This window comes from Empidonax traillii, unplaced genomic scaffold (assembly GCF_003031625.1).
Source record: "Empidonax traillii isolate 1590-97213 ecotype Southwest subspecies unplaced genomic scaffold, ASM303162v1 scaffold84:size2688230, whole genome shotgun sequence".
Classification (NCBI taxonomy): domain Eukaryota; kingdom Metazoa; phylum Chordata; class Aves; order Passeriformes; family Tyrannidae; genus Empidonax; species Empidonax traillii.
Window position 1 is genome coordinate 1,825,405 of NW_020955277.1, and position 24,198 is coordinate 1,849,602.

Genomic DNA, 24,198 nt, shown 5'->3' on the forward strand with positions numbered 1-24,198 from the left:
ATGAAGTGTCTAATCAGTTCCTTGAGACCAGTTATCTGTAGCTCCAGCTACAGGAGCAGCTGATCCAAGTACCATGCAGATGTCTGACTTTATGTCATGACCAGTATGTTGTTTGCCTACAAAACACTCTTTCCAATATCTCACTAAAGTACAACAGTAACTATAAAACAAATAACCCAAACAGTTTGGAAGTTACATTTCTAAACATGGTTTTTCATAAAGCAGGGCAAGATTAGAAGGACAAACTTTCAGCTAGATTCTCACCTTCTAGTTTGGGAGAAACATGATGACCATTTTGAATCAGGAAGATATCTATATGCTCTTATTTAAAGAAATACTATTTTCAGGGAAACAACAAGGTTTAATGTTTGGGGTTTATTTTTTAGAGATTGATCAGGAAAAAAACTGCACTAATGGTTCTTTAATACTCACTGACTTGCATACTCACAGCAGTTTCTAAATTCCAAAATTACCTACACCCAAGTCTCAAAAAAGAAGAAGAAAAAAATTTATTACAACATTCTTATGTAACAGGCATCTCTAACATTCAACCACCTCTTTTTAGGCACCCTGCACTGTAAGCATTTTTTAATTCATTTGGGAATGTTTTGGTATGTCTTCAGCAGTTCCATTTCCGTCTCAACAGCTAGAAGTGTTGAATGTTCCTCATCAACAAAATGCACGACTGCAGCCTCCTACAGAGAGTATTAGCTGGTTATTCTGGTTGCCTAATGAAGATGAGCTGTTTAGAAAGATCAGGTTGCCTAATAAAGATGAGTTGTTTAAAAAGATCGTGAAGCCTGACAAGTACTATCAGTACTGTGTTATTTTATGCAATGCACAGTCTGCAAAGCTTATGACATCCTGAGTAACACTGTCAGTAGACACCATCAGATCTGTCTTGTTCTCAAGTATCTCAAGTGATAAAAAAAGGTTTGGACTTGAACAACAACAACAAACCAAAATGACTTCTAACCTGAGGGCATTGATTAGGATGCTAATTATTGTTTCTAAACTGTGCTCCTTTAATCAGAAAACGATGTCAGGAATAATTTGAAAAAATGACTTTCTACTTTCGATACTAGACAACACTATTTTCTGTCTCCCACATTCTAGCACCAGCAACCAGCACTAGCACAACCTTAAAACCACATTGTTGCAAATGCCTTATTCTGGGTTACTGCGTCTGGTTTACTACTTTTACAGAGTGCAGCAACAGCAAACTTGGCTTCAGCCTCCTTTACACACCTTTTAATTGGCTCCTTACACCAAATACAGTTTACCACTTAACTGGGTTAAAAATTTCTTACCCTGATTGGTTTTAAAGACCTCCTGGAGCCTTCTACTAAGTAGCCTTAACAGCCACAGTAGCATTCAGTCTCTGCAGCTGTACCTGAAATAAACCTTTTATTGCCTTCAACTCACGAAGCAGTTCTCCTTCAAGAAAAATAAAAAATAAAAATAAAACAAATTTTTAAACTCCTCTGCTTCTCAAATGAGTAATTCCTCCTCCAGCCTACAATATTTTTCAGACATTGCTAAGAACTTTTTAGTAAGCTTTTTAGTAAGCTGTATAATTTCTTCATCTTCTAACCACAACACAAAATAATGCATGATGGTTCCTAAAGCTTTGAAATACCTTACTTTTATAAGGCAAATAGACTTGCAGTCAATAGCAAGTAGAGACAGATGCTTCATTTCTGAAGAAATCTGAGAGCAAACTGGCTCATCATCTCTAGCTCACCATGCTCATTTCAAAAGCAGATGGAGTATCTGATTACATTAACTTCTATTTAAGCTATGATACAAGCAAACTGTTTCAGATACACAGATAATGAGTCTAAATATCAGATGTTACATTGGCTGGCTGGCAGAGCTGTAAGTAGAATAAGCTCCTTCAATCAACTAGATAATGCCTATAATTTAGAGATCTTTATTGGATTCTCAGCTGCTTATAGCGGTCCAGAGGGGCATACTGGTCAAAACTGCATCCATGCAGTCCATAACATATCAAGATGTTACTTTTACACGTTATTCTATCTACAGAAATCTAACTGTTCAATCCTCTTCAGATGGAATTAACGAGGCACAGTAATTTTCAGACCGTGTGGAAACTTCAAATAGTGCAGAACAAAACTAAATAGAATTCTGAGGTTGAGTTACATCAGAACTAAGAACGAATTTTATCTGCATCCATAATTTTTATTCTGGATATAATCTGACATGCTGATTTTAATCTCAAATTCTTAGAAGTTGAGATCCAAGTTACCAAAACCATTTTTACTCTATCATAAGCTATTTAGGATCATCTATAATATTTGCAAAACCACAAATCTGCATCTTATATTCTAGATTTTACATACAAACACTTTCAAAAGTAATCTTTAATTCACAGTCTGTGCTCCTCAGCTCCACAACTTTTAGGGCAGGGGGGAGATTTTATCCATGTATCAGTGTATGTATGTACAGCTCTTACAATACATTCTTCTTCATAATGGAGAAAACTCAAACAAGATAACTCAAACAAGAATGCTCAAAAAAATGTACAGGGAAAGTATGAAGCACGAAGCAGAGGACCTAGTGCAAAAGGTCCCCTGGAAATGAGTACTGACATTTACCATTCCTGTAAAAGTCACAGGAGACCTTATGGTTCACTTATTGTGAAAAAAAACCACAAAATTAATTCTTTGGGAGAAAATCTCTAACTGAGCCAGCACGTGCCACATTCCCTGGCATCTAAGCCAGAAGGCAAGCACAGCTGCCATACTTTCAAACTACTGGGCACTAAAAGATAGTTATAAAGGGAGAAGTTTTTGTTTTTCCAAGCAAGGTGGCAGCAGCGCTTATTCAGGGTGTGAGAGTTCAAGCCCACACATCGCACTGGAACGTTCACCTCCCTGTTACTTTTCAATAAAGATACTCTTTATCTCCCCCACTTATGACCTCTTACTCTGCAGAAAAGTATCCAAGAATTATGTGTCCAGAACAGAATGTAACACGATCCAAACACAAGTGTCTGGTTAGGGCACTCAGACTTCGACAAGATTATCTTGAGTCCTGGTCCCTGCTCTTGACATTACTGAATATATACATTCAGTGAGTATGAACTGCAGCACAAACTTTTCCAGGTCATAAGACATACTGATACTTTTTCTTAGACTTCTGATTTGTTTCTTACAGGAACATAACAGTTGTCCATGGCATGACTGGACAACTGGAAACTTGGCGTTTCCTTTTAAAAAAGGCAGCACTGTCCTTTTCTCTAATTATTTCAGGAACTGGTGAGGACTTTAAATTTGCCTAAAACCTGCCTCATACCTGCCAGGCTTTTTGGAAGCTATTGCTTTTCTAGCTTGAACATAATAGTAATGTTTTGCTTTTCGTTACAACCTCCACTAATGAAATCTGAAAGTGCCAAAAAGATTTTTCTTTAATAATTAGCAAGAAGTAGTAAATATTGACAGGGGAAAAATCCTTTACCACAAGTGTTTTCTAGATAAAGATTTAGAGGTCAATGATCTCTAAAGAGCCTTTAATGAGTCTGACAATTCACTGAATGTGAACCATCAAGCCATTTTCTTACAATTCAATTACAGAAGAAAAGTTTACTATCAATTTGTTTATATTACATAGTACTGGCTACGAAACTAAAACTAAAAATACTAAGAATAAAATAATCAAGTTATTTGATGAGAATCCCTCAGCCTTAGTAACCTCTAGTACATTAAATGCAAATACACCCAATCAGCTTTCTTTAAAAAGACTATTTTTTCTTTCAGCAATTCAAGCTGTAGTTACATAAGACAACCTCAAACTGTGCATCTCTCTTCAGAAAATGCAATAATTAAAATTGGACTTGATGCAGCTGATTCAGATGAGATGCCATTCAGAGAAAGATACTGAAAGTTATATTTTAAATTTAAATTAATTTTAATCATCACTTTTTATTTTCTGCACACCATAAAGCAGTTTCCACCTAATCAATAACTCAGCCATGCATTTGTATCAGCAAGCATCACCAAGCCTACCAGCTGCATGAGAACTTGGATCTTCCACACATCACTTCAGAGTGATTGGTCACTGCAATGGACATTTTAGCACAGAAGCTTTTTTCAGTCACAAATTATTGTTCAAAATTAACTTCTACTGCAAGAGTGTGAAGTTTTAATAGTCTCCAATTACTCTTTGTTCTGATAACAGTTTTCTTCTATATTGTCTTCAGTTTCCTGACACTTTTCCACCCAGCTTTTCACCTAGAGGACTATCTCTTCTTCACTAGGCTGCTTATTCCCTTTGTAGATACCCCGTGTGAACAGATGCTCCAATTTTTCAGACACCTGAAAACCAGAAGTCCCATTCAGTTACTTTGTGTCTGGTACAGAATTTTGAAAAGGAAGTATCTCCTTATTCCCATCCTCTTGGCATACAGTCAATAAGTTTCCAGCAATGATCATCTAGAGATTTACAGTTTTTCTTCTCAACACATGGCACGCATATTAAAGGATAGAGCACATTTCCTAACAAAAACCCTGTTCCAAAGGATCACGGTGTGCAAACTTCATAGAAAGCTGATGAATTTCTCAGAGGCTCAGAACAACGCATACATTCACACTAGAAAGATTCTTGTCCAGCTTCCTCAGGTTGGCATTATAAGAAATAGAATTTTACTATACTGCGTTAACCAATACATTCATAAAACACATTTATCTGCTACTTCTATCTCCAAATTCTCCATTAGCTGTACCAAAAAAAAAAAAAAAAAAAAAAAAAAAAAAAAAAAAAAAAAAAAAAAAAAAAAAAAAAAAAAAAAAAAAAAAAAAAAAAAAAACACCCCACACCAAAAAAACAAACCCACAAACCCCACATACACACACAAAAACCAGACAAAAAAAAAAATCACCAAAAAAACCCCCCACAGAAAAACAGACTATTCAAAGCGTTTACTAATGTGTTACAAAAAGCTTGTTATAGTTTACTAGTGTTGCCCTGGAACGGTGTGGAAAACTGCAGACAGAGGCTTCACTACTTCAGGCTGCTCTGTGGTCCACAAGCAACTCTCTGGGAATCGTCCATGCAGTTAGCATTGAGAACTGACCTCACATACTGCAGGATTTGTTCACCTCCACTCTCAGCACACATGCACCAAAAGCAGTAAGGAATGCATTGCAATTCTTTCTTAATCACATGATGTAAACGTACCAATGCCTGCTTCCTGCAAGCTTAGTCCAGACAAACAAGATGTCTGCTCAAAATCATTTCACTGCTCATCTGACCATATTTAAAGGCTGAAGCTTTATTTTTTCATGACTTTGTCTCATTTCCTTGTCCTCCTCCACACATAACATCACTGTTTAAGATTGTGTGTAGCATCAAAGAAAAATGAGCATTAGATACAGTGCAACCCAATGAAAGGCAGAGATTCAGCCAATTCAACATTGACATGCTGGGGAGAAAGAAAAAAGGGCACAAGAACACTAATGTGCAGTAAACAAACAGGATTGTAGACAAATCCTGTATCTATTCCTTAATGTAAGGAATAACCTTTGGGAAAAGACCACTTGTATGCAAGGTATCTTTGTCAGAAGTAAGTAATAACACCTGATATTAACACGTTAAACACTGCCACCAGTAAAATCTTCCTTCCACCAATATACAAGACTTGGATCTCTCTTAAAGTAATAAATCTATTCAGTATCAAGTACCAGAACTAACTAGGAGTAAAAATATTTATTCTTCTACAAAGTGAAAGGTTTGTGTTTTTTCATTAGAAAATAAAGTTATTTTCACAGTCAAATAAGGGCCAGGAAGATGAATGCACAGTACACTCTTATTGGTGAGGGTACCTAAGACACCAATTCAAAAAAAACAAAGGGAAATTGGAATTTGCCCTTACTGGTAAAATATAAATGTCATCATTTCCAGAAGCATTTAAGAGATACACCTTTACTTCAGAAAATTCTGATCTACTCAAATGATACTACTAACTCTAGTTAATACCTAAATCCTCCAGCTTCGTGATGCTTCAAGCAGAAGCCAGCTGACCATGCTGTAAGCTTAAGTACAGCCAAGGCATCTGCTTTCACTCGGTTAAATGTTAAATAAGCACTTTTCAGCCAGGACATTATCCAATCACTCAATACTACAGCTGTCCCAATCGTTCTTAGCAAGAATAAGAACAGCCCTCTAAACTCCTTCTGTGATATTCATTCCATTAGGGCAGCACATTTTACTGCAGTGTTAAGAGATGAGAAGGGATGCCCCCAGATGCCCTCCCTGTTCACACAGGAGAGTACAGCATCAGAGGCAGAAAGCTGCTGCTCACCTTTGCCCCACACCGTTCTGCCCCCCAAGCAGACAAATACTGTAGTCAGAACTTAACTTGAGATTTAGGAGACTATATATGTGTACACCATTTTTCCTAACATTCTTTTGGTCCCCTCTTACATAAGCGGTAGAGCACAGAGAAACACCTCGGAGAGAATGTTTGGGCTTAAGGCTGTGATATGCCAACACAGCACACCTTCATGAAATAAAAAGAGATAACACCATCCTGAGAGATAGACTGGCAACAATTGCCTGAGCACAGTGTCACATGAGCACAGCTACCTTGCTGTTGGTACTGTTCCTAGACTGCTCCATACAGCACTCCACAGCTCACAGATACACCCATCAGCACCCTGAAAGCCCCGTGTTAACTCACAATACCTCATTTCTCTTCTGCTTGTTCTTGACACTGAGGTTTGCAAGCCAAGAACATGATATAATCCTTAGTGAAAAGATCCAAATATTTTTGTTATTGAAACAAAACTAAAAATCTGTACCTTGGGCAAGCCAACTAGAAGTTTTACAAAGTACTACTGGGTAATAAGACACGGCGATTTCTTTGGTTGCTCTTCATTTATCTGATCTGGCCTTTGTTTATTGGCCAGTCAAACATCAATATCCCAAAAGAAAAATGTCAGTCTCTTCAGAAAATACTGCCTAATGAAGTGGCAAGAGCGACAGATCAGATCAATCCCATGCCTTCAATATCTAAGATTCCATTTCTCAGTGAGTCAACTTTCCTTGCACTCAATTCCATGAATACTGCTTTAAAAGCCTTTGAGTGAATAAAGTATTAATATCAATGGAACCAACACAATTAAATTTATGAAATTAATTTCCCAGGCTAGCTAAATCTATTCATCCTCACTCCAGTTGGCTTGTAAGACAGAATGATGTGGGAGGGTTTTGTAAAAAAAAAAAACTTTCTTGCTTTTGTGGCAAACATCAGCATTTATGCCTGCCTGAGCAACAATATTTTCAAAAGAAACACCAGTTTTGAAGTCTACTTTAGTTAATGCTGAAGTAATGGAGAAAACAGTATTAAATATTAATTCCATTCAAAAGCAGAATTGACCTGAGGAGATGTAACTAGCCACATAAATCGACATTACCACCATACAGCAGACATCTCAAGACTATTCATACTCCATAGATTGTTAGTTCTGTGTATTCACGAGCTAATGTTACAACACATTAGAAAGGACTGACAAATGAAATATAGCTTAACTATTTTAAAAGCTATATATTTCACTAAAATCTCTCTCATACATTGATAATACAGCAATAGCAATGTTGTTAATTGAATTTTCGTACTTGAGCAATGAGACAAAAGGTACAATTTCAGCATGTTTATGGTTTTAAGCATTCACATTGTACCTACAGAAGTCTTTACTGATCACTCAGAGTTGTTTCGAGAGAACAGTATTTTATTTTACGATGATGTAGGGAAATTACAAATATTTACATGAAGAGAAGTAGTTCAACGTGCAAACTATTATGTCAACAGAATGGAGACACTGAATTGCATGATCTTTCAAAAGATGATGCAGAAAGTGCACAGAAAACTGCACTGAGCATAAAAAAAATCTGCTAATGAATATGAAAACTGTCCACAAAAAGAAAAGCTAGAAACCACAAATGAAGAATGAAAACAAAATTAATGTGATTTTGCCCACTGGCAGTTAACAGAGTGATACTCCACTGTAAGGCTTAATCCATTTTACTGCCATTGTGCTACCCTAAGAGAACTCAACATTATCAAGATAAGTTTAAAATAAAATATTTCACACTCTGCACTGCAGCATCTAGCAGATATATACAGAAATTAAGTGTACCGAGCAGCAGTCCCCCACTCAGACTTCTCTTACCTCTGTAGTTTGTAGATACAAAAGTCACAAAACAGAGCCTTCTGAAAACATTTTGAACACTTCAGTCAAATCATGCATGTATTAAACATAACAAAAATCAAAAGAAAGATACTGAAGTGCTACATAAGCACCAAAAAATGACATTTTGGAGTATAAAATCATCATAAATGAACTAGGTAATAGAAAATTCACTACTAGACAGTTAAATTACACATAAATACTTACAGTGCCTTTGTTTGTGTAGTCAAGAGCAGCCAAAGGAAAAAATACTGTACTAAAAATATAGGTCAACTACAACATTATAAAAAATTAAGGTATTTTCAATCACTAAAGCCGAACACTTGTATCTTTTAACTAACACTGAAAAGGCAATAATTATTAGAAAATTAGAAATAATTTCTAATAATAACTAGAAATTAGAAGTACTGCCATTTAATAAATCAATAGAATCTTGCTGGAGTTCTAATTTAAAAAGTTGAATTATGTACCATTCAGTTCTCTTACAGGTTTTTATTGGAAATACAGTTTTTTCTTGTCCTAATTACTATGTCAGAAAACATATTCTAAAACATCTACTGCCTTTTATTCCAGGACAACAAATGAAAAAAATTTACCAAGTTACAAATCTAAAGAAAAGAAGCGTTAACTTCCAAAGTATACATATTTCAAATAAAGCCAGTTTTTCAAGAAAACAATAAGGAAAAAAAACTTGCACATGTAATTCCACATGTTATTATATAGCTTCAAAAGTTGAAGAAATTTGAATACTCACAACTCTTCAGTGCTTACTATGGTAGAATACATCTAACTTTAATATATATTAATAAGTCTTCCCACTTCACAGATGGGAACCAAAAGGGGGAAAAAAATGGTTTGCTCAAATGAAGAATACAAAAGGGTTGGAAACAGACACCCAATTACACAAGTGCTCGTCTAGCAGCCTCATTATAACTAGTTTCTTCTCAGTTTAACCAAAACTGTTTCAGCTTTTGTATTGTTAGAAGAGCTGAAGTCACTTGAAGTTACTTAATTCTTTGGCAGAGGACACACAGCTCATTAGACTTAAGTTTGAGGCTTCCATCTTACTTCTGAGGAAACAAGGCTAAGACAAGGAAAAGTAAGGTTAACAAACACATTACCTTTCCCTTGAGGTCTAAAACACTTCCCTGAGATGCACCAAATTGCCACCTAAAGAATTTAAGGTTCATACATTCCAAAAGCCAGAAAGTCAGCTCAAGAGCCTCTGGTGCCAGTCCAAAGCTTTACTGACCAGACAAGGATTTGTTGATTCAGCTCAGGTCCCTTGTAGTTTCTAAATACAAGGCCTTAATTTTCTGTAAACAGAAGTTCAGCACCAGAAGGCATTTGTAACAGTCTCTTTGCAGCCTTCACATTCCCTGCCATAAGCATCACCATGCCTTGTCCTCCAAGTCCCTTTAAGACAGATGCAGGAGCTTCACCTGTCCCTGCAAACAGATGATGCTCTGGGGTTGCACTCCCACAAGCTGTGCTGGAAGACCTTGACTCCTACAGACCCCGCTAGATGAGCAGCTGGGTTTGGGCCGAGCCCATCGCATTCAAAGCAGAATCACAAACGATGACTGAGACACAAAACCAAGGTTCCACAAAACTGGGCAAGCTATTGATCCCAAAGTGGGCAGTGACGAATTAAAATGAGCAACTCTTCTGTCTTTTCCCACCCACTATCATCACCTCCAGCAACACAGTCTCATCAGTGTTTTGCAACACCCTCAGACTCATCCTAACCTTTGATGAGCCCATTCAGCTCAGTAACCCAACAAAAAGCTAACCCAGCAAGAGAATGGGTTCTGTCAGTTTTCTGAGCAGAGTTGATTTACCAATCAGGCAAGCACTGAACCAGCAAAAGAGGAATTATAGTAGCATGCAGCCAGGAGCAGGACAGCCGTTTTCAACAGCAAAGAGTTGGCGAAGCCCATCGTGCAGAACTTCATGTGTAAAGCTCCAAAACAAAGAACCAATTCAGGAAAAACAGTCACTATAGCATGTGCATTTCCTTCTTTTCTTAAGGAGAAAGCCTGCCTTCAGAGTATAAACCACTGCATTCAGAGAGACCTGTACCATGTAACCTAACAGCTGTAAGAGGGAACCTTGACTTGAAATCTAGATCATAGTAAGGAGTGGCTGAGAAGTTTTATGTTTCTTCAGAGACCAAAGAAAGATATGTTCAAATCTACACAATATCAGAAAAACTATGTCCTACATGAACTTCACTTAGATGTGATTTTGGTGCTGAATTCTTCCTCCATTTGAGGAAAAAAAGCCTCAAGGCATCTGCAGTTTAAATAATCATCTTCAAAAGGTACATGAATCACCTTTCTTTTCAAATGATGTAATTAAATGTTTTCCAATAATGACAAACCTGCAAAAAACATCAAACACCTAATGGCAAAATACCATCAATGAACTGCTCTAGGAAAGGGAAAAGGAAAGTTAATTGTTTCAAGACTACACAAAACACAAAATTAATCTTGAGAGCAAGAGCTATCAATTTTTAAAATATTCTATATAAATTTAATCATTTTGACTTTGCTTTGCAATGGAAATGCATACATACATACATTACATATGAGGTGGCACTGTGTTTCCTTTACTGCCCTCTAATCTGCTCAAATTAAATGTTTATTTCTGTAAACACAAGAAAATTATAAAAGAAAAAGTATTTATGGCTTCTACATTTAAGCTTCTTTTACATAAAACACTGAAGATGTGACTTGAGCAAATCTGGATGGGCTGTTTCCTGTCTTTTTATTCCTTGAGGGGGAAGACATAAAAGTTGACACCATTATGAAGTTTTTGGAAGAACTACTAATATTGGGGGAAAAAACACCCAAAACCAAAAAAAAGGATGCTTTCCCTTCCCATTCCCTGTTATTCTAATATTGAAGAATAAAACAATAATTCTGATTAAAAAAAATAATCTTCTGTCACTGTAAGAAAATACATTAGAAAGGCTGCAGGCATTTCAAAGGGCAGAGACCGTTACTGTAATTGACATCCACACATCTGATAATTTCTTAACCTATTCATCATTGAGACATGTTAGAAGTTCACTGTCTTTTTGCTGAGAAACAAAACACCCCTCCTGGAAAAGTGCTGCTAAGACTTCATAGGGGCACCTGCATTTTTAATTCTCAGTTTACCTAACTGACTTCTCCCAACTCCTTTACAATCAGTACAGTACCAGCGCAGCTTTACAAAGCAAACCTCCTCAAAAAGCCAACTCTACAGTCATTTACTCCTGAAGCACTACAGACAATACATGAATTATATGCTCAAACTTCAGTTTGTTCTGACCTATCTGAAATCTAGTCTACAGAAATAAGTGACATCTATGCAACGCACATAAATCTCGTCAAGTACAGATATGAACAGAAAGAAGGACAAAAATTTCAAAGCTGACAATAGGATTTCTGCAAACTTCACAAACATATTTCAAGAACAGAGCTGACTGTAAGATCAGTTTAAAAAAAGATATTCTGTGCATAAGGTTACATATATCACAGCAAAAAAAAAACACAAGTGAGAAAAGATGACAGCATGTAGTTACCCTAATAACTAAGGGAGAGCATCAAAAAATGAAGGGAGACAGAAAGAGAAGTATCATTCTATGATACATATCATTTGAAGATGAAGCCAAGAAATTAAACAGGCTTCAAGAGTTACTGAACAGATCCAAGAGAAAGTTGAACACTTAGAGCAGAATAAAGGACTTTTTATGCTGCATTCTAGCTGGAGTATATCCTAGACAAGTCAGAAAGCGGGAAGCAGCTTAATGTGACATTTTCATTTAAAGAAGATAAAAAGATGGGAAAAACACAAAAATTGTCTAAAGTATAAATGGATTTGCCCATCTGAAAGATCTGACAGTTTGTCGCATCTAAGTCTCTGTAATCTCTCCACTCTTGTAAGCCATTCAAGACAGCCACCAAGCCTCAAACACTGCACAGGCACACGTTCCGCTCTTTTGTTCAGCAAGGGGTAATTACACAAGACTGTGGCTGGATGTTAGGCATATTAGGCCCACTGGCAGAGTAACTAAAACCCACAATGTAGGTTCACAGCATTGCCAGGCACAACAAAACATTTGCTTTTTCACAAATATTTGCCAGAAGCAATAAAATGCATATTTGATAATACTACTGTATTGGTAAGAGCAAACCAAAATACGGTCATTTGAAGACAGAGTACAAGAAGGAAACACGGGGGGAAAAAGTTCAAATAAAATTTAAAGGGACCACGTACAGACTTTGTACTGCCTCCACTGTACTGTTCAGGCACTCTCTTAACTATACACAGGAAGGCAGCAAAGAGTTGGTAATCCACTAATACGTGCTAGGTATCATGCTAGCAGCTTCACAGCCTGAACTAAGTCCGGGTTTATATATTTCTTAACACAGAAGAAACATCATTCCCATTCCACAGGCGAGGGGAAAAAAGAATTTAAAAAATCAAATCAAAAAAACATGAAACCAAGAAGTTCACCAAAAAGTTCAAGATTTGAGAGTGCATATTTTCATTCACAACCTCTGTAACAGTCTTTAGACACTCTCAAAACAAGGAGAAAGGCAGTCCCAGAGCAGACCACAGCTGGCAGAGGGCATCGGGTCTCCCACAAACCTGTCCCTTAGTCACGGGACTGGGTGAGCGTGCAACTAAATCCCAGAGCAGCATGGCTGTTGCCAGTTCCTGCTGGCTTGCTAATTTTCCACTTTTAGGGTTTCAGACTATCAAAGCAGTTCAGTGCTAATACAGTTTTTCTACCCCTTACATGACAGAGCTCAATCACAGGTACCACTGTGGAACTTTCTGCAGATCAGGATTCAGGAAAGCTTTGAATCAGGCAATACTTTCCCTCCTCATAACAATTCCAGAAACTAGTTCACCCATACTCCAGAAATACTGACGCACAAGGCTGGCATTTAAGTTCAGCCTGCATGGAACTGCAGCAATTGCCAGGACAGACTGAAAGAGTAACTACACGAATACAGAAAAATACTTGGAAGAGAGAGAACCTGTAACCTCACAAATACCTTCAGGTGATGTCTGCACCTTTAATGCAGGTAGTGACTGAGTTTTGAAAAACTTGTATTAAGCTGCTGTAACCTAAAAGAGCTGCTGTGCACTTCACTCCAAACAACAGCACTGGTAAGAGTTTTCTTTGGAAAAGGAACACAAATCCAGCCCTGCCACACCAAGAGCCACAAAGAGCCACAGAAGAGCCAAGACCGCGAATGTACCTTGATGGCAACAACACATCTGTAGCTGATGCCGGCACTGAGAAAAAACCCTATGAAACTCCACATTCGAAGTTCTGACCATGCTCAGCATCTTTTAACTGGCAGTAATCTAGACAAAAATATTAACGAGGAGTTGTTTTCAAGGTACGACAATTCTGCTTTGGCCAGTTTTTATGGCTTACAAACCCCCTTTTCGCAGTTTCTGTTATACTGCGGTTCGAGCCGGGGCGGGGGGGGAACCCGTGTACAAAGAACAAATCAACCCCGGCGTGCGAGTCAACAGCTGGAACGCTGAGAGCCTGCCTTTCATCCTAAAAAACGTGGCGAGAAAACACCCGTGCGCAACAACCACTGTTAAGTAACACCTAGATACGCAACCTACTTTCAGCCGGCGCTTGCCTTTTGCCACTGAGGAGAAAAAATAAATTAAAAAAAAAAAAACACAAACAAACAAAAAAAAAAACCCACCCACAAATAAAGGCACAAAACGAGCAGACCCCCTCCCCACCCCCAGCGGCAGGGGCAGGCCGGGGCGGCGCTGCCGGCCCTGCCCGGCAGGGGGCGCGGCGCGGGCGGCCGGCGCTGTTGTTGTGGCCGCTCGGGGTATTTAAACGCCGCGCTGTCAATCACGGCCCGCCGCGCTCGGCCCGGCGCTCCCCGCACGGCGGGGGCGGCACCGCGCGGCCCCCGCAAGCCCCGGCCCGGCCGAACCGCCGCCGCCGCCGCGGGCCCGCAACTTGCTCCTTTGTTTAACTGCCCGTGGATCCCCACCGCCGCTTCCTCCTCCTCCTCCTCCTCCTGCCGGGCCTTTTATTATTCGCACGCTCGGGTCGCAAAACACACACACGCGGCGGCGGCGGCCGCTCGGGACCGGGCTGGAAACGTCAAAGCGCAGAGAGGCGCGGGGCGACCCTTCTCTTCCTCCGCTCCCCCTGCCCCGCAAACAAAACGCACGGGCAGCCCGGAGCTCGCACCCGGCCGGAGGCAGCCCCGGCGCCCGCACTTCTCCGCCAGGAGACCGCCGTGTCCCGGGAGAGACCCCCCGGGAGCGCGGGGGGACACGCGGCGCCTCCGCACAGCCCTCACAACTTCGGGGTGGCCCCGGCCCCGCATCTGTTGCTCTTTCATAACCGGCCCCCCCGCCCGGCCCGGCCCGGCCCGGCCCGTCCGCCCGCTCGCAGCCGCGGACCCATGTGCCCGGGGACGGCCGCCCCCGCCGGCACCGGCGCTGTCCCCGCCGCGAGGGGAGCGGGACCGGCCGGGCGCCCGCGGGTCCCCCCGTGCTGCCGCCGCGCAGCCATTGTCCCCCCGCCGGGAGGGAGCGGGGGGAGCGACTGCCACCGCCTGTGCCCGGTGGCCGCCCGGCCGCCCGCCCCGGCCGCTGCCCCGCCGCGCCGCCCGACCCCGGCGCGGCTCCCGGCGCCGTACCTGCCGTGGAACCAGTCCTTGCAGATGTCGCACTCGATCATGAAGCGGCTCACGTCGTAGGGCTCGCGGCACACGCAGTACACGGGGGTCGCGGCGGCGGCCGCCGCTCCGGCCATCTTTAAAGAACTCTCTGACTGAGCCGCCCGCTCCTCCCCGTCCCGTCCCGTCCCCCCCGCCCCGCTCCCTCCGCCGCGGCCGCGGCGGCGCCGCCAATAACAACAGCGCGCGTGCCGGCCCCGCACGCCGCGCGCGCCCCCCGCCGCCGGCAGGCACGCGCACGGGCGGGCGGCGCGGGAGCGAGCGGACAACAGCGCGCGGGGGCGCGCGCACGTGCGTCACCCGGCCCCCGCGGAGGCGGGAGGAGGAGGAGGATGGGGACGGAAGGGGGGGGTGGAGGAGGGAACTGCCCCGCCCTCCTCGCCCGCCCCGCACGGCGCCTGGCCCCGCCGCGCCTGCGCCCCACCGAACGGAGCGCCCCACTCCGCCCCGCCCCACCCGGCCCGGCCCGCGGGCGGCGGGCACTGAGCGTGCGCGGGGGCAGCGCCATTTCCCCCCCGCCGGGCGCGAGGGGAGGGGCGCGCACGTGCCGTCCCTCCCGGGGGGCGGGGCGCGGGGAGGCACGCGCTGGGCCCCCCCCGCCGGTGTCACGCGGGGAAGGGGCGGGGCGGGGTGCCGCGAGGACACGGGCGGGGCGGGGGCGGGGCTCGGCGCGCGCCGCTCTCCCCCCGTTATGTAACGACAGCGCCTGAGGGTCGGGGCGTCCTGCCCTGCCCATCCCTGTCCCCTCTCGTCCTGTCCCTTCTCCGCCCCTCCTGTCCCTGAGGAGCCGGAGCAGGTCGGTCGGAGCAGCTGCCGGGGCCGGGGGGGTCCTGCCGGCCTCGGCACTGGAGCCCACGCACTCCCTCGGTTCCGGCTGAATCCTCCTCATGGGGGTTCGGTACCTGAAGGGCCCCTCTGAGGGGCAGAGAAAACCAATGACGTGCCATTCGCTTACTGCAGTTTCTGAAAAGTGTTGTCCCCAACTCATCAGGCACAAACTGAATTCCACCCACGGAATGCTGGTGGACATGCACTAGTGCTTTCTCCCGGAGGGACCTCGGGGCAGAGGCACGTCTGATTTTAGGACAGGGCAGTGTTTCCACGCTGCTCACCTGCGGGTTCCACTCGCTTATTTCTTGTTCAAGCTCTCCGCATACGTTTGCATCACTATTCCATTTCATGCCGTCACCCCTTCTTTCAGGACACAAAAGTAACGCCGATGCTTTCATTATGTGTCACCCAGAACAAGAAAGTAGAGCTTAAAAATAGAGTTGTTTTTTTCCTGCAGACTTTGAAGGAACTATGGAGATTATGTTGTAGCAGAGAATTGGGATTCGTGTCTCCACACTGAACGTAGGAATTTAAAAGCAAAACAATAAATATGTTGAAGTGCATGTTACAGTGATCATAACTGTAATAGACTAACACTGCCTACAGCATTATAATTTTATATCCCATGGCCTTAACCAGTAGCCACAAAAAAAGCAAATGCTGTACATTTGTTTGGCAGGGGGAAGCTCAGAAGTAAATGTTTCCTTTCCAGGCTGTTATTGTGAAGCTTGCTAATGTTAACGTTTATATAAGACAGCAATATGAGATGATGATTTGGCAGCAAATTGGACAGCAAAGAAATGTAAAACAAATAAATCCAGCAGGCAGGCTCTGTGACTGAATGCAGGATGAAATAGAGATATAAAGGAAAGGATATCTTCAAGAAACACCAGATTCTCGGACCAAACCCTGACGTATTTAGAAAGTGCATGAGGCTCTGACCTGCAGGACATTGTGACTGGGTGTTTCAGTACTCTTTTCTATTTCAACACATCCCAGTATTAGAGCAACTGAAAATGTGGCCACACACACATCAGTTTTCTAAAGTGCTGATGTTAAGTTTAATAGGGGTAAGAAACGCCAGCAAGGTAACAAATGTCAATTTCAGGGTTTCAAGAAATAATATATACCAAGAGGTTTTCTCACTAGAAATATCGTTTCCTTTTATTAATCTGATTCAAAAGCACACCCAGGAAGTTGCTTTCTAATCATAGAGGCTGCAAGCTCTGGCATAATCAATTACAGGTAATGGAACAACTACCAAGAGGCAACTGTTCCAATTAAAGTTGTTATTCTGTGTTTGTGCAATAGTGTCAGTACATGTAGCCACACTGGCGTCTGAAAATGGAGGATTCCTTCCTTCCTCCTCAATTTGGTGTTTCTTAGGTTGTCACATGTCAAGTTTTATCTGGAAGTTGCAGTTACCAGCTGGAGCAATGACTTTGTCCAAACTGGCCATAAAAATGCACACGTGTTGTGTTTCAGGAGGTGTTTGCAAATGAGAGAGCCATTAATCACCTCAGTAAGGCACACGTTGGGCAGGTTGGGTATTCCCGTATGAAATGGGGTGAGGCTGCCGAACGTGAGCAACAAGGGAGGAGACCTGGCTTGACTCAGGGTGAGTCCAGCATGACAGGGTTGGGTGAGGAAGTTTTCACTTGACATAAAAGAAAGCTGCCCACCCACGAAAGGGCAAAGAATGAGACAGCAGTGGGTGCTTCCCTTCACAGGCCTAGATTACAGGAAAATTTGTTTGGTTGGTTGTTTGGTTGGGGTTTTTTTTGTTGTTTTGGTTTGGTTTTGGGGTTTTTGTTGGTTTGTTTGTTTTTTGTGTTGTTGGGGGTTTTTTGTTTGTTTTTGGGTGTTTTCTTTTTTTTTTTTTTTTTTTTTTTTTTTTTTTTTTTTTTTTTTTTTTTTTTTTTTTTTTTTTTTTTTTTTTTTTTTTTTTTTTTTTTTTTTTTTTTTTTTTTTTTTTTTTTTGTTGTTGTTGTTGTTGTTGTTTTGTTAAAAGAAAGAAGTTGTGATCTTAAGCATGCCAAGTAAAGCTTGCAGTGAGAAGTAAGCAGGCAGGAGTAAAGAAGCTTGTCTTAAGAGAGTGATTAGTGGAACACACCATCAGTGTCTGCCTGATGTACAGACACTGTCACGCTCCCCCTCGCCCCATGCTCTGGGTTGCACTCAGCCTACCATCCCCTCAGCAGCTGGAGTAAGCAAGTTGATCCTTCAAGCCATGCCTAGCCATAATCTTTCCATCCTAAACTCCACCACAACATGCCCTGCCCCATCCAGCACAACTTCTGACAAACAGAACTTCCAGCCTCTACACCCAGCAAGCCCCAGTGGATGCCTCCATCCCCATGCCTGGACTCTAGCAAACACCTTAGAAACGCATGGCTGGGGCTGGCAGGGCTGAGTGGCTCTGGCACTCAGAGACACAAAGAGCATCAGGTCTTCAGACACTAAAGTCAAGGTTATGGATTGAGATGCTGAGGATTAAAGAGCACCACCTCTTTCTTTCCTCCCCAGGGCAAGCCTGAGTGCTGGTACTCAGTAAAGCAGAATGCTTCTGCTTGTGTTTCAAGGAGTGCTGGCTGATAGCTTATGCTTAAGGATGGAATCAGGCTGTGGGATAAAAAGAGCTTAAAGTAGGGGATTATTCCTGAATAATGTGAGGATTGCAGAGAAATTATAAGGCCTACTATCCAGTTCTTGTCATTATGAGATAGGGCTGTAAAAGCATTTTAGGCAGTCACATCAAGTGGCTTCCCATGAGGTCTGTAGGCATGGTGGATGTGCTCAGCCTTAAGCTTAGGGTGCAAGATTGCCATGGGTAGGCAGTGGAAGGTAGGGAAGATGCCAGGAATAGGGAGTAAATCTTAGGACCAAAAAACTAGAATGATAGGAAGATGATACAGTTCCCTAGCACTATAATACATGCTTGTGCATATATGGGCCAGGTATGGCTCACTGCTGTATGGGTCAATATAGAATCAGGATCATTATGGGGTTTGGGTCCTGCTGCTAAGTACGGGTCACATTAGCCAAGGACATTGCTAGGGGTGAATGTAAGAATTCTTCTGTGGTAGAAGTTAGCAATCAGATAAACAGAGTGCACAGAATTCATTTCACCCTGCATGCTCTACAGAGCAAATCTATAGGCACATCTATGTGTCCAACACGTCTGTCCTTGAACAGGCAGCAGTCCCAAGCATTGAGGCCATGCTGCTGAGAACACAGCTGCGTTGGGCAGGGCACGTCTCCAGGATGCAGGACCATCGCCTCCCTAAGATCGTGCTATATGGAGAACTTGCCACTGGCTGCTGCAAGAGAGGAGGCCCAAAGAGGAGATACAAGGACTGCCTGAAACAATCCCTCAGCCTTGGCCATACTGATCACCATCATTGGTCTACCCTGGCCTCCAATCGGGAGGCCTGGAGACACACCACCTATAACGCTGCTGCTGTGTTTGAGAACACACGCAGGACCACTCTCGAGGAGAAAAGACAACGCAGAAAGAATCGTGTCTTGTCGATATCACCTGGGGAGTCTTTCTGCTGTACGTTCTGCAACCGGACTTGTCTATCTCGCATTGGCCTTTTTAGCCATCAGCGCGCTTGTAGCAAGCGTGGGTAGAGCCCCTCTCAAATCTTCTTTCGCGAAGCCTAGCCATGATGATGATAGGCACATCATTGTCACAGACAAACTTTGCTCTGCAACATCCTCCATCCACTACTCTGTTATTCTCTAGCCATTCACAGATCTTCAGCAAGGTCCAGGGTGGGCTGAGGGCTGCTATCAGCAGGGGAAAATGGTTTATTGCTGGCTCCAGGATGCTGGGCTATGATTACAGGGGAGGGTCTTAGCAGGAAATCCATTCTTATCAAGGACATGACTACTAGCACACTGCATATCAGCAAAGAGGATATGGGAAAAGAGAGCACTCACCATTGCAAAATAAAAGCATCCAAAGCCCATACTTAGCCTTGCGTTTCTCCCAAAGCACATGCCATATGCTGTGCATGGCATAAAGGGAGGATAAAGAAGGGGGAGCAAGGCAGGGAGGTTGCCAGAAGGGAGAAAGGGACATTTTCTGGGTCTTTTGTCTGAACCACATAGAGATACCCACAAATATGCCTACTTGCCTCTTGGGAGGAGGGGAGTACTCACAGTCATCAGTCTGAGGATGGTGGCTCTCACCCAGCAGGGCAAGGCTGGTTATATAAGCACCAGAGATGATACTCAGCAGACAGAGAGATGGCCCAGCAGCAACTGAGGCTAGGGAGAATCACAAAAACAAACCAGATGTTAATAGCCATTTCCAGAACAACATGAAAAAAGTCAGATAAACTATTGGGGAAACATGGGGGTAGAGGTACTTTTCCCATGTTTGGCCATTTCTTTTGTGTATTTTTGCAGAATCTGACAAAGCACTCATTTTTAAAATCACTTATTTATTTTCACACCAAAAGGCTTAAGGCTATTGAAAAGCAAATCTCTGGACTGAAAAAGTTTTCCAGTTCTCTGTGTGAAACTGTCTGAAGCATACCCAGAATTGGCAGTACGATCTTTGCATCTGCAGAGAAAATACTGAGTCATGTTGTCAGCCCACACACATCTAACAAAAATAAAAGCAGACCAACGATTCAAGATTCACCCACTCGTCATTTAAAGAAAACACAAGTCATTCAGTCATGCCTCGTGCTTCAGAGACCTTTAGAAAATACCCAGTGCAGGGAACATTCGCCCACGTCGTGCCCACGCACCATTTCAAACCAGAGATGTCATTTGTAACTTGTTCACTTGCAGGTCAGGGCAGTGTTTGCTTCAGCATCCTTAGAGGAAGTCGTCGAGACTTAAAGGTTTCTGCTGAAAACATGACACGGTAGCTGCTGCCTCAGCCCTTCTGTTAGCAAGGCTGAAATGATGTAACAGTTGCCCGGTTTGAATCCCTGGAGGAGGTAGGAAGCTGTGTGCTTCATGGTAAGGCAAACTTAAGCCACAGTTTGTGTAAGATGCTACTGTGCTCTTCTTTCAGAGATTAATCCTGTACTGAAGCATTGGCTGTCCTGGTGCTGAGCTCCCAAATTGCTCAATAGACAGGGAGGTATTTGCACAAACATCAAGATTTGGGGAATTACCTAGGAAAACCCCCTCTTTTTGCCCCTTCCCACATTGTCTCCTAGCAAGGAAAAGCTGTTTTCCACATTTCACAAGGCTGCTGGCAATCTCGCTTCCTCCTTCAGTTCTAAAAGCTGCTTGAAGTATTAACAGCTGAACCTGGATGTGCGGCAGCCAGCCCAGCTCATGACGGAGGGGGAGACGTCACCACACGGAGGGCGCACGGATGGAGTTACACAATCTGCGTGGTGCTGAAAGCAGTGCTGGAAACTTGTCAGGACCCCAAAGGCCAGAGCTAATTTGTATTTCCTATTGCACAGCATGATTTTAATCAGAGCGAAAAGCGCCCAGTTGTGGGTTTTGTGCAGGGTCTTATGAGCAGGGACAAGTTAACAGAGTAACTGTGGGCAGGACATGCTCCTGAGGACAGTGAAGAGATGAACACTAGAAGGGGAAAGGAATAGCAGACAAGACTTTTACACCAAATTTATCAGCATTTCCAATGCTGTGATAGCCTAATACTCTTTATAAGAAGAAAGAAAGAAAGGAAAAAAAAAAAAAAAGACACCTGCGAAAAGCTTGAGAAAAGCTTATTTGAAAAACCTCTTCCCAAAGGTTCAGGATATGTCACCAAATAAAACACGGCATTCAGAAAACCCATCTCACTTACAGCCAGTATTTGACAGCAGTCAAGTCTAGGTGATCTCTGACATAAGCTGCTCTTCAGCTGCAGACAGGTGTGTGTGAGTTGCTCTTTACAATTAATTTTCTGCCTCATTGAGGGCAGCCAGCACAAAGGACTGGCACAACCCCCAAGCACCTCTGTTCCCAACACAGGCTTCTCTCCAGCACCCCTTTCCACGCAGTGATGGATGGAGAGTGGGAGTTGGGAGCCATTTGGTCACCTTGCCCCACCTGGGCTCACAGCTGTGCCCCTTCCCAGCACACAGCACTGGGGTGCACCCTTGTGAGCCACTAGCATGGGCCAGAGAGGGAATGGGTCAGCAGGTTACTAGGTGAGTAAATACACTGTGACATTACTTGATTGGTTTGGCTTGTAGTCCTGGTAGGTTTGCTGGAAACTCAGAGGTGGGTTTGCTGCCTGGGGAGTGCTGTCGTTGCAGAAAATCCTTCATTTCAGCCTTCCTCTCTTTTCTGCTGGGAATAAATGCTCCTTTCCCCCTTGGTTCAGTTTTATTCCTTGACAGCTGAGAAAAAGAAGGAAAGAAAAAAAAAATCAAACCTGGGATCTTTATTTTGCTCTGCAGAGTGAGATGAACTGCATGTCAGGGATATAAAAGGGAGCCTGTCAGATGAGCTCATCTGTAGCTTCCTATATTCAGTCCAATAAACCCTATTCCCGGAGCATTTTCCCCACCAGCTAGCCCTTTTCTATTGTTGCCCCTGAAAGCAGCACCCTCTCTGCTCTCATTTCTCCTCCACATGCTCCTTTACCTCCCTCCCCCACACACATTTGTCCCCCCAACTCAAACAGCTCCCCAAGGAGCTCAGGCACCACCGATGTTCGGGGATGGGCAAAAGGGAAGATAGAGTCAGCTGAATATGCAAACAATCCTATTTGCACCCCAGCATGTACAATCCAGGTCTTTGTCAGCATGATGGAGTGCGCTCCATCCAGTTTGTTTTCCTTCTCTGCTATTATCATCCACACCCTTCCCAGAAGAGCATTATCAAATGCTGTACCTGAACCAGCCTTTTCAAGATAGAAGCTGACTGCTGCCTGGTTAATACCTGTCCACCAGCTGCCTATTTGCTTTGTTTAAAAATTATAGCCAACCATAAAATGTAGTGTAAAATCTACAACTGCCATTAAAAAAAAAAAAAAAAAAAAAAAAGAAAGGCATCAGAACCTTTTTCCTGGTGTCACTAAGGCAATGGGTGAAAGCTTTTTCAGTGGTACGAGCAGTGAGCAGCAGCCCCGCTTGGACTCAGCCCGTTGTGACTGGAGTGCAATGCTCTTGCACCCGGGGGGGTGTGTTTGAGAAGCTGCCTGATGCCTGCCTGCCTTCCCAGCGCAGCTTCACACCGCAGGAACACTCATGGTGTGCAGGTACCAGACAGTCCCTCGCACCACCCTGGACAGACTGACACCCCGGGTGGGAATGACATCGGGGCTAAGGTGCAAAGTGCTTTTTGCGGCTGGGGGAGGCGGTGGCAGCCACCGGAGCAGCACCGGCAGGGCCCCAGGCCTGGCAGACAATAGCTGTCTCCCTGCTCTCTCTCCCTGCCGGCCGCATCCGACGGAGGAGTCTCATGAATCAAGTCAAACACCCAGCGACAGGCTGGAGAAATCCATTAATATGCGGCCGCCGCCGCACGTCGCCAGCCCCCTGCCTAGCGCGCCGCTCACCTGCCTGTCTCACCCCTGGCAGCAGAGCGGGAACAAAGGAGCAGGGAAGGACGGACGGCAGCGACTGCCCCCGAACGGAGGGAGGCATCGGCTGGAGACAAAGCCCATTTGCCTGCCGCCATGGGTGTGAGGAATGCTCCCGCTCGCCCTATTGTCTGGGGTCCTTTGTGCTCCTCCACCCTCCCAGTCCCCAACCGCATAGGCAGAAATAGTGGGAGCAGGACAGACACGGCTTTGTTGAAGGGAGCCCTCGTATGTGAGAAGTGGCCCTGCCGTACGTGCCCGTCTGGCCCACGGGCCCGCGCTCCTCCTGCCCCAGAGGGCAGGTAGGGAGCAGGGGCCTGCAGAGGGGGGCAGATAGAGCGACAGGGGCACGGGTGTTTCTCCACGCCCGGGGGAACCCAGCAGCCCCTTCCTGAGCATCTCTTGCTCCCTCCAGACACTGATCCTTTGGGAGGTGGGGAACGGTCACCGGGTCCTGCTCAGAGGTTGTGAGGGCTGCCCTAACCCCCAACTCTGATCAAAGGCTGGTGAGCCTGGCTAAGCTGCATGAGGGAGCGGATCTGGCAGCATGGATTTTGGGATGCACTGAGCACCCATCCCGCCACCCGTATCCCTCCCAGCCTTAGGAGCAGCCCAGACACCTCTGGCAAACCTCCACTGCTTTGTCAAGCGGTAGCTGTGGCACCCCCCTGCGAGCCACATCCGCGGCTGCAACATTGCAGCCCCTCAAGTCCTGCGAGGCTGGTGGTAGGACCCAGATTGCCTTGTCTCAGGGCAGAGCTGTAATTGCTAAGCCCTCCCAAGGGGTCAGTCCCCAGCTGCAGCACACTGCTGAGCTCCCCTCCCACTATCTCTCCACACTGGCGTTGGAATGACCAGGACAGAGAGAAGAAGGGGAAACCAGGTCCCTCCAGTGCAGGGAGCAGGGTGACCCCAT

At 44.3% G+C, this 24,198-nt stretch overlaps 1 protein-coding gene and 1 long non-coding RNA gene across 5 annotated transcripts in view; both read right to left on the bottom strand.

The window, feature by feature from the left end:
• The window catches only part of KDM7A (lysine demethylase 7A), a 71,763-nt gene extending 56,689 nt beyond the window's left edge, over positions 1-15,074 (bottom strand). For all 4 annotated transcript variants that reach the window (XR_003570937.1, XM_027881165.1, XM_027881167.1 and 1 more), the window contains exon 1: positions 14,900-15,074. Coding sequence is in view for 3 of the 4 variants with exons in the window: in XM_027881165.1 (XP_027736966.1) it covers positions 14,900-15,015 (116 nt within the window). In the remaining variant the exon portion in view is untranslated. The remainder of the gene's footprint in view (positions 1-14,899) is intronic.
• A 4,386-nt stretch (positions 15,075-19,460) lies between these two features.
• LOC114056176 lies at positions 19,461-22,704 on the bottom strand. The gene is made up of 3 exons (XR_003570941.1): positions 22,592-22,704; positions 20,533-22,095; positions 19,461-20,044 (listed from the first exon to the last, which is right to left on the bottom strand). It is a non-coding gene; the product is annotated as an uncharacterized LOC114056176 (long non-coding RNA).
• Between the last annotated feature and the right edge of the window lie 1,494 nt (positions 22,705-24,198).